The 16,079-nt window shown below is 50.1% G+C and overlaps 2 protein-coding genes across 2 annotated transcripts in view; both read right to left on the reverse strand.

Annotated features, from left to right (window-relative positions):
• The window catches only part of LOC311149340 (mediator of RNA polymerase II transcription subunit 25-like), a gene marked incomplete at its 5' end in the record, with an annotated part of 100,679 nt that overhangs the window by 29,358 nt on the left and 55,242 nt on the right, over positions 1–16,079 (reverse strand). The gene's annotated exons all lie outside the window — the stretch shown is intronic.
• Positions 1–16,079, reverse strand: part of LOC311139484 (synaptotagmin-C-like) — a gene marked incomplete at both ends in the record, with an annotated part of 61,166 nt that overhangs the window by 15,314 nt on the left and 29,773 nt on the right. The window contains 5 exons of the mRNA XM_084174367.1: positions 434–635; positions 5,153–5,276; positions 7,148–7,368; positions 7,710–7,717; positions 7,961–8,119. Coding sequence (XP_084030493.1) covers positions 434–635; positions 5,153–5,276; positions 7,148–7,368; positions 7,710–7,717; positions 7,961–8,119 — 714 coding nt within the window. The remainder of the gene's footprint in view (positions 1–433; positions 636–5,152; positions 5,277–7,147; positions 7,369–7,709; positions 7,718–7,960; positions 8,120–16,079) is intronic.

A 16,079-nucleotide genomic window follows, 5' to 3' on the forward strand; every position in this document is an offset into this window, starting at 1 on the left:
TTCTCACCAAGCTGCTTGGCGATGGTCTTGTAGCCCATTCCAGCCTTGTGTAGGTCTACAATCTTGTCCCTGATATCCTTGGAGAGCTCTTTGGTCTTGGCCATGGTGGAGAGTTTGGAATCTGATTGATTGATTGCTTCTGTGGACAGGTGTCTTTTATACAGGTAACAAGCTGAGATTAGGAGCACTCCCTTTAAGAGTGTGCTCCTAATCTCAGCTCGTTACCTGTATAAAAGAGACCTGGGAGCCAGAAATCTTTCTGATTGAGAGGGGGTCAAATACTTATTTCCCTCATTAAAATGCAAATCAATTTATAACATTTTTGACATGCGTTTTTCTGGATTTTTTTGTTGTTATTCTGTCTCTCACTGTTCAAATAAACCTACCATTAAAATTATAGACTGAGCATTTCTTTGTCAGTGAGCAAACGTACAAAATCAGCAGGGGATCAAATACTTTTTTCCCTCTGTAGTCCATGACAGCGATGACAATTGACACCCTGTCGATGTCCTCATGGGGGATGTCAAAGACCAGAGCCTCGTTGTAGGTGCGATTCAACATATTCTTCTTATTGGATGTCTTCCTCTTCTTTAGCCTGCAGCTGTCACATATCAGAGAAGCCTTCACATACAGGTCTGAGAGTGAGAAAGAGGGAGGGAGAGAGAGAGAAAAAGAGAGAAAGAGAGAAAGAAAGAGAGGAAGAGAATGGAAGAAAGAGAGAGAGAGAGGGATAAAGATAAGAGAAGAACCTTGAGCAGGCTATTAACAAATTATACTTCCACGCCAAGGCATCTGTCTGTAACACATGAAAGGCATACAAATCAAGGCACCTTGGGCAAGACGGATTAAGGCCAAAGTAAAACAGGTGGATTCACTTCAATTACCACAGAATACAAACTGCCGCTCTAATTCTGTCACGACTTCCACCGAGGCTGCCTCCCCTCCTTGTTCGGGCAGGTTTCGGCGTTCGTCGTCACCGGCTTACTTACTCATCACTCCACTTGTCATGTCTTGTCTTGTCAATCACACACACCTGGTGCTCATTCCCCTAATTAGTATGTGTATAAGTGTTCCCTCTGTTCCCCTTGTCTTTGTGAGTGATTGTTTATTGTGAGAGCGAGTAGCTCGGTTGAGCTACTCGCTCAACTTCGGTGTTTTACCTCCTGCGCCTGACTCCTTCATTCACACCTCATCACAGAATCACTCACCCGCTGAATGGAGTCAGCAGGAGATGACCGCATGCCTGGAGTTGTGACAAGGTTCCAGGAGCATTCCTCGATGCTGGCCAGCTTGGGGGAAGCGATGGATCGGGTTCTTCAGGTAGTACAACGCCTGGAGAAGAGAGGACCCGATCTATCGAGACCAGCTGGTCAACCGGATCCAGCCACCTACACCCCAGCCCCTGGAGGGATCCAGATATCCCGGCCACTGGCGTTTGATGGGACGGCAGCGCGATGTAAGATATTTCTGCTCCAACTAGAGTTGTACTTCTCCAGCATCAGGCGGCGCCACTGGAGCGGGAGAAGGTATCCGTCCTCGTTTCCTGCCTTTGTGGGAGAGCCCTGGAGTGGGCCAACGCGGTGTGGAACGAGGGAGGTACCGCGTTGGAGGACTACGGGGAGTTTGCTCGCCTCTTTTGGGCCGTTTTTGATCACCCGCCTGAGGGTCGAGAGGCGGGCGAACGACTGGTCCATCTGAGGCAGGGGACGAGGACCGCACAGGGTCCGGGTGGAACGAGCGGGCCCTAATCAATCATTTCCGGTGCCACCTAAGGGAGGACGTCCGACGGGAGCTAGCCTGCCGTGATGCCATGCTATCGTTCTCCGACCTGGTGGACATGCCCATCCGGCTGGACAATCTGCTAGCAGCCAGAGGACATCCTGGTAGGGGTCTGCCCGTTCCCACTCCGGACGACTCTGACCCCGAGCAGATGGAGCTGGGGGGAGCCGCCGGTCGAGAGAGCGCAGGAGGACAGCGACAGTGCCACTCTGGTGGCACGAAGGGACAATCCACCTCACGTCGCAGTCAACGTTCTTTTGGGTCTGGAGGCGGTAGGCAGGGTACTCATGCATCACCCCAGGTAACGAACACCCAAACTTGTTCAGAGCCCTTTGCGGCACACTGTACCTTATCTATCTCCTTTCCCGATCACCTGGTAGTTTCCCAGTGTAAGGCGCTAGTCGATTCAGGCGCAGCTGGGAACTTTATGGACAGGGCATTTGCACGCCGTCAAGGCATTTCATTGGTTCCCCTATCCATTCCACTCCCCATCAGAGCACTTGATAGTCGACCATTAGGGTCCGGGTTGGTTAAGGAGGTTACTGTACTAGTCACCATGATTACACAGGAGACGTTGAGCAGATCACTTTTTTGATTATTGAGTCTCCTGCTTACCCTGTAGTCTTAGGTATTCCGTGGTTAGCCCTTCACTACCCCAATTTTTCATGGCCGCAGAGGGTTCTTACGGGGTGGTCACGTGAGTGTCCGGGTAGGTGTCTAGGTGTTTCCGTCTGTGTGACCACGGTGGAAAGTCCAGACGGTAACCCCACCGTGCGCATTCCCCATGAATACCATGATCTGGCGATCTGGATCGAGTTTCTTCTTTGTGAAGAAGAAAGATGGCGGTTTCCACCCGTGCATTGATTATCGACCACTGAATAAGGTGACGGTACGATTTAGTTATCCTCTTCCCCTCATTCCTTCAGTGATTGAGTCAATGCATGGGGCCCTTTTTTTTCACCAAATTAGACCTCAGGAGTGCCTACAACCTGGTGTGTATTCGGGAAGGGGATGAGTGGAAAACAGCATTCAGCACAACATCGGGGCATTATGAATACCTGGTGATGCCCTACGGTTTGATGAATGCTCCATCCGTTTTCCAGTCCTTTGTGAACGAGGTGTTTCGGGACATGCTTGGTCGCGGTGTGGTGGTCTACATCGATGACATCCTGGTGTATTCCGCTACGCGCGCCGAGCCTGTGTCCCTGGTTCGCAAGGTACTGGTCCGACTGCTGGAAAATGATCTTTATGCCAAGGCAGAGAAGTAAGTTTTTCCAGCAGTCAATCTCCTTCCTCGGATACCGCATTACTACCACAGGTGTGGAGATGGAGGGAGATCGCATTTCAACCGTGCGTAATTGGCCGACTCCAACCACGGTGAAGGATGTGCAGCGCTTCCTTGGCAACTACTATCGGAGGTTTATTCGGGGCTTGTTGAAGGGTGGGCCGTCCTGGCTCCGCTGGTCTGCTGAGGCTGACTTGGCCTTCAGTAGATTGCAGGGTCTGTTCACCTCTGCCCCGGTACTGGCTCACCCCGATCCATCACTACCGTTCGTAGTGGAGGTGGATGCGTCCGAGGTAGGGATAGGCGCTGTCTTATCCCGACACTTAGGCACAACACCCAAGCTCCGCCCCTGTGCCTTCTTTTCAAAGAAGCTCAGCCCGGCGGAGCAGAACTATGGCGTTGGTAATCGGGAGCTGCTGGCTGTTGTCCAAGCTTTGATGGTGTGGAGGCATTGGTTCGAAGGGGCGAAACACCCTTTCCTTGTCTGGACAGACCACTGTAACATTCGGGCAGCGAGGAGGCTGAATCCTCGCCAGGCCAGGTGGGCCCTCTTCTTCACCCGGTTTGATTTCACACTCTCATACATTCCGGGTACAAAGAACTGTCTCGGCTGTATGACACAGAGGAGAGGCCCAGAGACAACACCCCCATACTCCCGGCCTCATTCATTGTGGCGCCGGTAGTATGGGCGATGTACGCGGACATAGCGCAGGCATTACGCACAGATCCATCTCCACCGCAGTGTCCAGCTGGGCTGCAGTACGTGCCAGCGCTTATCCGTGATCGTCTGATCTACTGGGCACACATGTCACCCTCCTCTGGTCATCCAGGTATCGGTCGTACAATGCGCTGCCTGACCGAGAAGTACTGGTGGCCTACCTTGGCTAAGGACGTGAGGGTGTATGTTTCCTCCTGCTCAGTGTGCGCCCAGAGTAAGGCACCTAGGCACCTCCCAGCGGGTAAGCTACAACCTTTACCAGTTCCACAACGACCATGGCCTCACCTTAGTACTGTCATGACTTCCGCCGAGGCTGCATCCCCTCCTTGTTCGGGCAGGTTTCGGCGTTCGTTGTCACCGGCTTACTAGCTACTGCCGATCCCATTCTCATCACTCCACTTGTCATGTCTTGTCTTGTCAATCACACACACCTGGTGCTCATTCCCTTAATTAGTATGTGTATAAGTGTTCCCTCTGTTCCCCTTGTCTTTGTGAGTGATTGTTTATTGTGAGAGCGAGTAGCTCGGTTCAGCTACTCTTCCATTTGTTATTGCCAAGGTGGAATATTTCCCTTGTGATTGTTTCGTTTTGACGCTTGGTGCGTTTTATTTATGTAAACGGAATAAACTCTGGACTTCAGTGTTTTACCTCCTGCGCATGACTCCTTCATTCACACCTCATAACAAATTCGTTGTAGCACTTACAGAACACAGACAGTTTCCATTAGATTTTATGGTGGAATTTTTTTATACATTTGTTAGGCATTCTGATAATTTCCTAATCATAAAAGCAGTAATAACGGTGTGGCCTCATAATTTAGTGTGTCGTTTCGTCAGTCTAGTAACTGTTACCGTGGTAATGCAGGATCATCACATCCTCACAGGCAGATTAATAACTCAATTACTTTAGTTAGGAATTCATTAATTAAATCATCGTCAGCTACCATCAATCAGGCCAGGACAATTGTGTTTTAGCATTGATTATGCAATTGACTTTAAAGCGTTTGGTTGTTCGCTGCGGTTTTTAGCACTACAATGTTCATGATTTTGGGCATTTGCTTGTATTTACAACATTGCCACAAAACCGGGTTATGGCACTTCGCTGTGTTTGGAACAGTTGAACAGTATTTATTTTGGCAATATTTACAGAACGTCACATATCAATATTCAAATATTCATGAATTCAGTCAATTGATGTGTTTGCTCCATCTGTTTATGCAGGCCTAATTGCATTCAAGTGATAGTTGAAATACAAAATGTATGATGCGAGTCTTGTCACTTTTGTATTGTTTTTCTGCTATGCTGTTTCTAACAGAAGAGATGACTCTCAGTGTGCTGTGGTCAGTGTGCTGCGGTCAGTAGGTCAGTCACCTGAGAAGCCAGTGAGGTCCATGGCTTTGAGGTTGGTGGCCTCGATGACGGTGGCGGTGAGCCGACCTGCCGTGGGCAGGTAACACAGAGAGAAGTTCAGCTCCCCCAGGTCAGCCTTTATTTTCTAGTACATATGTTGTAGAATGAAACGCTTATATGCCTTAAATGTTTATGGATTAAGAACCAATTAAAGGGTTAAAACAGAGCAGAGACATTTCTTTAGTGCAAATGCTGTGCTTCTGATAAAGAATGGTTCCCTCTAACTCCCCGCAGCTGGTCTGGGTATGTCAATGACATGTGACGGAGATAAAACTTCTCGTTGTGGCTGTGTGGAGATTGGAGTAACAATGGAACTAGTGTTATCACTTGTTTGTGCTTATGACCTGACACACACAGCCACATGCACATAGTCACAAGGAAAAACCATAGTGGCTCAGGGTCCTTGGAGGATGGCTGTTGGGAAAGGGTTAAATGTATGTTATGGACATGACATGTGTAAACCATGTTTAAGTATTAATTGATATGTTTTATAATGTGTTATGAAATGATAAGGGTAAAACAGAATGAACATAATTTATACTTTGTACTCCAGATGCATGCCTGAATAGTGAATATAGTCAATACAGAGTGTGATTGTTCTTTAACGTGCGTATGTATATAATTTCTTGAGTCACGCCACCAATATAATGAGATAAGTGACATAGGCCCCATTTAGAGAAGCGCACGTAGCCCTCGTGAGTAAACAACATGTGACACCGAAGGATGTTAATCATGTACATATAATGGAGTAACTGTGTAGGTTGTATAAGCATGACTATGCATTTGTGCCTGTATAAAAGGAAAGCTCCGGGTCAGGGCAAGCAGTTGCTCCATGGACCAGCTCGGCTTTGTTACGCTTTAATAAAGTATATTCTGAATTCACAAGCTCCGGTTTTTTGAGAGATATTTGTGAGTTAAATATTTCTACCACACCTTCTCCTGTACAACACACACACACACACACACACACACACACACACACAGAGGTCAGAGTTCAGGGGTCAAACAGGGAACCCAGCCAACATGTAGTAAACACTCAGCCAGTAATACCCAAAGAGCCACAGGCTGAGAGCAGGGTCTGTAACAGAGACCACCATCTTTCATTTGGTTTGCTAAATCATCAAGCAGGCATCATTGATAATTGCCACAGAGACATGACAGGTGTCACAATCTAAACGGGCAGCATATTCAAACTGAAGGACAATGTCATCACAGTACATTAATGACATGTCAATCTTTCAATGTCCCCAAGAAGATAAAAGTGTTAAATTGCACTAGATCTAAAGGCTATTTAAATACTCTCCCCTGCTTCCTCCTAACTCGGCACTGCCAGTGGTCATGGTGGCATAGCGGTGGCATTTTAGTGGCGGCATTATAGTGGCATAGTGGTGGCATTATAGTGGCATACTGGTGGCATTATAGTGGCTTACTGGTGGCATTATAGTGGCATAGTGGTGGCATTATAGTGGCATAGTGGTGGCATACTGGTGGCATTTTAGTGGCGGCATTATAGTGGCATAGTGGTGTCATTATAGTGGCATACTGGTGGCATTATAGTGGCATAGCGGTGGCATTATAGTGGTATAGTGGTGGCATTATAGTGGCATACTGGTGGCATTATAGTGGCATACTGTTGGTTTAGTGTCATAATAGTGGTGGTATAATTATAGTGTGGCTCAGTTGGTAGAGCATGGCGCTTGCAACGCCTGGGTTGTGGGTTCGATTCCCACGGAGGACCAGTATGAAAAATTTACGAAAATATATGCACTATATATGGTGTCATTATAGTGGCATAGTAGTGGCATTATAGTGGCATAATGGTGGTATTATAGTGGCATAGTAGTGGAATTATAGTGGCATAGTAGTGGAATTATAGTGGCATAGTGGTGTCATCATGCTAACATAGTGGTGGCATTGCGTTGGCATTATGGTGTCAGGCAGGGCTCTCTCTCTCACCGCGGTGCCCTCCACAATGTCCCTCCAGACAGGCTTCTCCCCGGTGCCCTCACTGAAGTCCAGCAGGTTGTCCACTACCACCTGGCCAATCAGGTCGTGTCTGGAGAAGCGGTCAAAGTCGTAGACGGAGAAGTGCAGCTTCCGGGAGTGCAGCTCTGCCAAGGGCACGCCGAACTGGAATGTCTCGTTGAATATCGGGTTCAGGGTATTTTTCTGTGGACCTGGGGGAAGGGAGGAGAGTGGGGAATTGAGGAGGGAGTGAGGGGGAGTGTGAAAGAGGGATAGGGGGGGGAAAGGGGAGAAAGGGGAAGGAGAGGGAGAGGGGGAGGGAGAACAAGAGTCAACAAGAGAGTCTGCAAGAGAGTCTGATAGACAACCTAACATATTTATTCAGATTAGGCTAAACAAAATATCAGCTAATTCCAATGTGTAAGGGAGGAGACTATGCATTTATAAATGATAATAATAGGAACTCGGGTCTTACTGACAGTAATTTAGAATAAAATCCCAACTTGAGAAACGGCAATGAAACTCCGCACAAATCTCTTGTGGTAATGCTTACACAAATCTCTGGGAGGCATCAATGGAAGATTCACACAGAACTCCAAGTTATGCATGCACAAATTTCTCAATTGGCATCAGAGCGAAACTACACGTTTTTCAGGTTAGTATTTTACTGTGCCTTCAAACTGGACTGAAAACCAGCCCATTTTGTGTGAAAAAACTGACAAGTGTAATAAATGACAGCCTGATCCCAGATCTGTTTGCACTGTCTTACAAGGTATTTATGGTAATTGGCAAGACAGCACAAACAGATCTGGTATCAGGCTAGATAAATGTGTTATCTTGGTATGGAACTTCTTCTTCCTGTCTGGCAGTATGTAGATCTTGACGTAGGGGTCTGAGAAGCCGTTGGCGTCCTTGGCAGCCAGGTCTACAGCCTTCAGGATCTTCACCACTAGCTGCTCTGTACTGCAGACGGACACACACATATACAATCTATGTTAGACTCACCGTCTGGGACAAACACACAACACAATCTATATGTGTCACGGTTTCGGCCGAGGCTGCCTCTCTCCCTTGTTCGGGCAGGCTTCGGCGTTCGTCGTCTCCGGAATTCTAGCTGCCACCGTTGTATGTTTCATGTTCGTTTGCTTTTGTCTGTTTGTTTTCACACCTGTTTCTAGTTTGGGCGTAATTAGTGTCCTATAAGTTTCTCGTTGTGTTTGTCTAGTGTTGTGTGTAATTGATTTTCGTCAGTCGTGTGTTTCGCTCGGTTGAGCTTCTCTCCACTGCGCTGGAGTATTTTCGCACCTGTTTGTGCGCTGTTTCTATTTCGCCTTCGTGCGTATTTTCGCCTGCGGGCCAGTTGTCTTTTTGCCTTGGTTTTGGCTTTAATACAAGTCTTTGGATTATCGTTCTGAGTCCTGCGTTTGATTCCACCACTACACCTACAGCACGCCCTGACAGAATTACACACCCACCATGGAATCAGCAGGAGCCGAAGCAGGACAGACGAGACTGGAGGCCCAGGTTCGGGAACAACAGGACCAAATCCTGCAGATGGGGACCGCCCTGCAGGAGGTGATCACCACCCTCCGAGGCTGGGGTACGCCTCCACCGCCTCCCTCCCTGCCAGCACCATCGGCCAGTCCGCCCATTCCAGCGCCGGAACCTCGAGGAGTCCGACTCTCTCTCCCGAGGGCCTACGACGGAACCGCGGCTGGGTGTCAGGGATTCCTCCTCCAGGTGGAGCTATACCTGGCCACCGTGCACCCGGCACCTTCGGGGCATGAGAGCGTGTCCGCCCTGATCTCCTGCCTGGCCGGGAAGGCGTTGGAATGGGCCAACGCGGAGTGGAGGAAGATCGACGCCGCGACTATTACCTACGACGAGTTCTCCCGCCGCTTCAGGGCGGTGTTTGACCATCCCCCGGAGGGGAAAGCGGCGGGGGAGCGTCTGGTCTTCCTCCGGCAGGGGAGGAGGAGTGCCCAGGAATTCGCGCTCGAATTCCGTACTCTAGCGGCAGATGCAGGGTGGAATGATCGGGCCCTCGTCGATCTATACAGATGTAGCCTACGAGAGGACGTACGTCGGGAGCTGGCTTGTAGGGACACCAGCCTCTCTTTCGACCAGCTGGTCGACATGTCCATCAGGCTGGATAACCTGCTGGCTACCCGCGGACGTCCTGCGGAGGGTCCGTCCATTTCACCCTCCAGCGCCTCCGAGCCATGTCCCATGGAGCTCGGGGGCGCTGGCGCTAGAGAGAGGAGGAGTCGGCAGGCTAGGGGGTCCATCCACTGCACCAACTGTGGTCGGGGAGGACACACCGCGGCTAGGTGCTGGGGATGGCCTCCTAGGGGAGATGACGACAGGTTCCGCACTGGGGATTCCCTCCAGGTGAGTAGGCGCCCCACTCACCCAGAGCTCACTGTTGCCCATTTTTGTATGCCTGTGCGTTTTCCACAGGTAGCACCTCATTCCCAGCATAAGGCGCTGGTAGATTCAGGCGCGGCTGGGAATTTTATTGATAAGAAGTTTTGTTTAGCGTTAGGGATTCCCCTTATTCCTGTTGATGTTCCTTTCCCCGTTCATGCCCTAGATAGCCGTCCGTTGGGTACGGGCTTAATCAGGGAGGTCACGGCGCCACTTAGGATGTGTGCGCAGGGGGGTCATCAGGAGATGATTCAGCTGTTCCTGATTGACTCTCCTGCGTATCCGGTGGTGCTGGGCATGCCCTGGTTGAGTACCCATAACCCAGCTATTTCGTGGCAGGAGAGGGCTCTGATGGAGTGGTCTGCTCAGTGTGTGGGTAGATGTTTGGGCGTTTCCGTAGGGGCTACCTCGGTGGAGAGTCCAAACCAGGTGCCCGCATTGCACGTTCCCCCTGAGTATGGGGATTTGGCTATTGCGTTTAGTAAGGCGAGGGCGACGCGGTTGCCACCCCATAGGCAGGGAGATTGTGCGATAGACCTCCAGGCAGGAGCTGCGCTCCCACAGAGCCATGTGTATCCTCTGTCTCAGGAGGAGAAGAAAGCTATGGAGATTTACATAGACGAATCTCTGAGACAAGGATACATACGGCCTTCCACTTCCCCTGCGTCCTCGAGTTTCTTTTTTGTGAAGAAAAAGGATGGTGGTTTGCGCCCGTGCATCGATTACCGTGGTCTCAATCAGATTACGGTGAAGTACAGTTATCCACTCCCGCTGATTGCGACCATGACTGAGTCGTTGCATGGGGCGCGTTTCTTCACAAAATTAGATCTCAGGAGCGCGTACAACTTGGTGCGCATCAGGGAGGGTGATGAATGGAAGACAGCCTTTAGTACCACCTCGGGCCATTACGAGTATCTGGTCATGCCATACGGGTTGATGAACGCTCCGTCAGTTTTCCAATCATTCGTGGATGAGATCTTCAGGGACATGCAGGGGCAGGGGGTGGTTGTGTACATTGATGACATTCTCGTGTACTCGCCTACCCGTGTCGAGCATGTGGCCCTGGTGCGTAGAGTGTTGCGGAGGCTGGTGGAGCACGACCTGTATGTGAAGGCAGAGAAGTGTCTGTTTTTCCAGGAGTCGGTCTCCTTTTTGGGTTATCAGTTGTCTGCGTCAGGGGTGAAGATGGAGGTAGACCGGGTGTCGGCCGTGCGTAATTGGCAAACACCAACCACTGTGAAAGAGGTGCAGCAGTTTTTGGGGTTTGCAAATTATTACAGGAGGTTTATCCGGGGTTTTGGACAGGTGGCAGCTCCCATCACGTCTCTGTTGAAGGGGGGTCCGGTGCGTCTGCAGTGGTCGGCCGAGGCGGACAGGGCGTTTGGGAGGCTGAAGGACCTGTTTACCTCGGCCCCGGTGCTGGCGCATCCGGATCCCTCTTTGCCGTTCCAGGTAGAGGTGGACGCGTCAGAGGCCGGTTTAGGAGCCGTGCTTTCACAACGGTCTGGCGCGCCACCTAAACTCCGCCCCTGTGCTTTTTATTCTAAGAAGCTCAGTCCGGCGGAGCGGAACTATGACGTAGGGGACAGGGAGCTGTTAGCCGTGGTACAGGCTCTAAAGGTGTGGAGGCACTGGCTTGAGGGGGCTCAACACCCTTTCCTCATTTTGACGGACCACCGTAACCTGGAGTACATCCGGGCGGCGAGGAGGCTGAACCCTCGCCAGGCAAGATGGAGTATGTTCTTGACCAGGTTTACTTTTAAAATCACGTACATCCCTGGGTCACAGAATGGCAAGGCAGATGCGCTGTCTCGGCGGTATGACACGGAGGAGAGGTCCGTGGAGCCCACTCCCATACTGCCTGAGTCGTGTCTGGTGGCACCGGTAGTGTGGGAGGTCGATACTGAACTCGAGCGGGCGTTACGCACCGACCCTAGTCCACCACAGTGCCCGGAGGGTCGGAAGTACGTTCCGCTCGAGGTTCGGGATCGATTGATCTATTGGGCTCACACGTCACCCTCCTCTGGACATCCGGGTATCGGCCGGACAGTGCACTGTCTTAGTGCCAAGTACTGGTGGCCCACGTTGGCAAGGGATGTGAGGGTTTATGTTTCCTCCTGCTCGGTGTGCGCCCAGTGTAAGGCGCCTAGACATCTGCCTAGGGGTAAGTTGCTACCCCTGCCCGTTCCACAACGACCATGGTCCCACCTCTCTGTGGACTTTATAACAGACCTTCCCCTCTCCCAAGGGAATACTACTATCCTGGTCGTTGTGGACCGGTTCTCTAAGGCCTGTCGTTTGCTCCCCATGCCGGGTCTTCCTACTGCCCTACAAACTGCCGAGGCACTGTTCACCCATGTGTTCCGGCACTACGGGGTACCCGAGGACATTGTGGCTGATCGGGGTCCCCAATTCACCTCCAGAGTCTGGAGAGCGTTTATGGAGCGGTTGGGGGTCTCGGTGAGCCTCACCTCGGGGTACCACCCGGAGAGTAATGGGCAGGTGGAACGCGTAAACCAGGATGTGGGTAGGTTTCTCAGAACATACTGCCAGGACCGGCCGGAGGAGTGGTCAAGGTACGTTCCCTGGGCCGAGATGGCCCAGAATTCCCTACGCCATTCCTCCACTAACCTAACTCCATTTCAATGTGTGTTGGGTTACCAGCCGGTTCTGGCACCCTGGCAGCAGAGCCAGATCGAGGCTCCTGCGGTGGATGAGTGGGCGCGGCGCTCGGAGGAGACGTGGAACGCTGCACACGTCCACCTGCAGCGGGCCCTCCGACGTCAGAAGGCGAGCGCTGATCTCCACCGCAGTGAGGGACCGGTGTACGCACCTGGTGATCGAGTCTGGCTCTCTACCAGAAACCTGCCCCTCCGCCTGCCCTGTCGGAAACTGGGTCGGCGGTTTGTAGGGCCATTTAAAGTCCTGAGAAGGTTGAACGAGGTATGTTATAGATTACAGCTACCTGTGGAGTATAAGTGTATTAACCCCTCGTTCCATGTGTCCCTTCTCAGGCCGGTGGTAGCGGGCCCACTCCAAGAAAATGAGATCTTGGAGACTCCTCCGCCCCCGTTGGACATCGAGGGGGCACCGGCGTACTCCGTGAGGTCCATCTTGGATTCGAGACGTCGGATGGGGGGTCTCCAGTATCTAGTGGAGTGGGAGGGGTACGGTCCGGAGGAGCGGTGCTGGGTGCCGAGGAGAGACATTTTGGACCCGTCGCTCCTGACGGAATTCCATCGGGGGTATCCGACGCGCCCTGCTCCGCGTCCTCCTGGTCGTCCCCGAGGCCGGAGTCGGCGCACGTCTGGAGCCGCGCGTCAAGGGGGGGGTACTGTCACGGTTTCGGCCGAGGCTGCCTCTCTCCCTTGTTCGGGCAGGCTTCGGCGTTCGTCGTCTCCGGAATTCTAGCTGCCACCGTTGTATGTTTCATGTTCGTTTGCTTTTGTCTGTTTGTTTTCACACCTGTTTCTAGTTTGGGCGTAATTAGTGTCCTATAAGTTTCTCGTTGTGTTTGTCTAGTGTTGTGTGTAATTGATTTTCGTCAGTCGTGTGTTTCGCTCGGTTGAGCTTCTCTCCACTGCGCTGGAGTATTTTCGCACCTGTTTGTGCGCTGTTTCTATTTCGCCTTCGTGCGTATTTTCGCCTGCGGGCCAGTTGTCTTTTTGCCTTGGTTTTGGCTTTAATACAAGTCTTTGGATTATCGTTCTGAGTCCTGCGTTTGATTCCACCACTACACCTACAGCACGCCCTGACAATATGTCAAACTTACCTGGACAGACATAGGTCTACAGAGTAGATGGAGATACAGTGGAGTGGTTAGGAGAGTATGTTGTATCTATTGAGTGGGTCGATGGGGATCCATTGAGTTCTAGGATGAAGCAGCCCTTGACACAGATTTAAGGGTTTTCTCCCTACTAATGGGGGATTTAAGGAAGGTAGATCTGTGAATGAGAGCAACTTCTACCAGTAGCATAATCCATTGTTACAAAGCTACAGAATGGCTCCAGCAGTTCCAGTGAGATGTAAGCACAGTAAGCACATATATACACTGAGTGTACAAAACATTAGGAATACCTTCCTACTATTGAGTTGCACCATTTTGCCCTCAGAACAGCCTCAATTTGTCAGGGCATGGACTCTACAAGGTGTCGAAAGCATTCCACAGGGATGCTGGCCCATGTTCACTCCAATGCTTCCCACAGTTGTGTCAAGTTGGCTGGATGTTCTTTGGGTGGTGGACTATTCTTGACACACACAGGAAACTGTTGAGCGTGAAAAACCCAACAGCATTGTTCACAGGCACTTAAATATTTTGTCTTGACCATTCACTCTCTGAATGTCACACGTACAGTCGTGGTCAAAAGTTTTGAGAATGACACAAATATTAATTTTCACAAAGTCTGCTGCCTCAGTTTTTATGGTGGCAATTTGCATATACTCCAGAATGTTGTGAAGAGTGATCAGATGAATTGCAATTAACTGCAAAGTCTCTCTTTGCCATGAAAATGAACTTAATCCCAAAAAAACATTTCCACTGCATTTCAGCCCTGCCACAAAAGGACCAGCTGACATCATGTCAGTGATTCTCTCGTTAACACAGGTGAGAGTGTTGACGAGGACAAGGCTGGAGATCACTCTGTCATGCTGATTGAGGTAGAATAACAGACTGGAAGCTTTAAAAGGAGGGTGGTGCTTGAAATCATTGTTCTTCCTCTGTTAACCATGGTTACCTGCAAGGAAACACGTGCCGTCATCATTGCTTTGCACAAAAAGGGCTTCACAGGCAAGGATATTGCTGCTTGTAAGATTGCACCTAAATCAACTATTTATCGGATCATCAAGAACTTCAAGGAGAGAGGTTCAATTGTTGTGAAGAAGGCTTCAGGGCGCCCAAGGAAGTCCAGCAAGCGCCAGGACCGTCTCCTAAAGTTGATTCAGCTGCGGGATCGGGGCACCACCATTGCAGAGCTTGCTCAGGAATGGCAGCAGGCAGGTGTGAGTGCATCTGCACGCACAGTGAGGCGAAGACTTTTGGAGGATGGCCTGGTGTCAAGGGCAGCGAGGAAGCCACTTCTCTCCAGGAAAAACATCAGGGACAGACTGATATTGTGCAAAAGGTACAGAGAAGACAAGGTGAGCGCTACCATCAGTCCTGTGTCATGCCAACAGTAAAGCATCCTGAGACCATTCATGTGTGGGGTTGCTTCTCAGCCAAGGGAGTGGGCTCACTCACAATTTTGCCTAAGAACACAGCCATGAATAAAGAATGGTACCAACACATCTTCCGAGAGCAACTTCTCCCAACCATCCAAGAACAGTTTGGTGACGAACAATGCCTTTTCCAGCATGATGGAGCACCTTGCCATAAGGCAAAAGTGATAACTAAGTGGCTCGGGGAACAAAACATCGAAATGTTAGGTCCATGGCCAGGAAACTTCCCAGACCTTAATCCCATTGAGAACTTGTGGTCAATCCTCAAGAGGCGGGTGGACAAACAAAAACCCACAAATTCGAACAAACTCCAAGCATTGATTATAAAGAATGGGCTGCCATCAGTCAGGATGTGGCCCAGAAGTTAATTGACAGCATGCCAGGGCTGATTACAGAGGTCTTGAAAAAGAAGGGTCAACACTGCAAATATTGACTCTTTGCATAAACTTAATGTAATTGTCAATAAAAGCCTTTGACACTTATGGAATGTTTGTAATTATACTTGACAAAAATATCTAAAAACACTGCACACACACACACACACACACACACACACACGTCCGCCCGCACGCACGCACACACGCGCAGACGTCCGTCTGTCTGAACCGCCCACGTCCAGTGGTCTGTCTGCAGAACTACTTATGAGGGATTTAATTAAGAGAGTGAAGATGGCTGGCAGGCCTTTAATCAGACCTCATTAGACCCTGTCTTTCTGCGTTAACGAGCGTGTCACCACTTCATTACAGGCCTTTAGGAACACAGCGTGAACTCTGGGGAAGAGAGCACCACCAGGCTATAGCCAATAGCGGCTCAGACAAACACACAGTTTAATCATCTGGCCCAAACAGGACTTAGATAAGCCTGTTGACGAAACGATTGCATCCAATCGGGTTTCATGTTTATAATGTGATCATGTCCAATTAAGGAAATCAGATAAACATGCCAATCCTACAATCACATCAAATCAGGGATAAGATTAATACTGTAATTAGTAAATTAGGAAGTTATATTTAAATTGGATAAACATGTTAGATCAGAGAAACATGTCCAATTAGTATTTCTTAAGTCTATCTACTTACTTCAAGTCCAGTATCATCTCCGCTTGGAAGTCGATACACAGTGTCAGTACATGATGGGAACTGTAGTCCTTATGGCTATGAGCAGTGTAGTTTTATGAAGCATAATTGAAAATGGCAGGTGAGTCCTGTTTAAAAGCTGGCCCTGATGGCAAGTCACATCTGGGGCACACTCACCATTTACATAACAGAGCCAGTGCTGCAGA

The sequence above is a fragment of the Coregonus lavaretus genome, assembly GCF_964263955.1.
Source record: "Coregonus lavaretus genome assembly, chromosome: 2".
Taxonomy (NCBI): Eukaryota; Metazoa; Chordata; class Actinopteri; order Salmoniformes; family Salmonidae; genus Coregonus; species Coregonus lavaretus.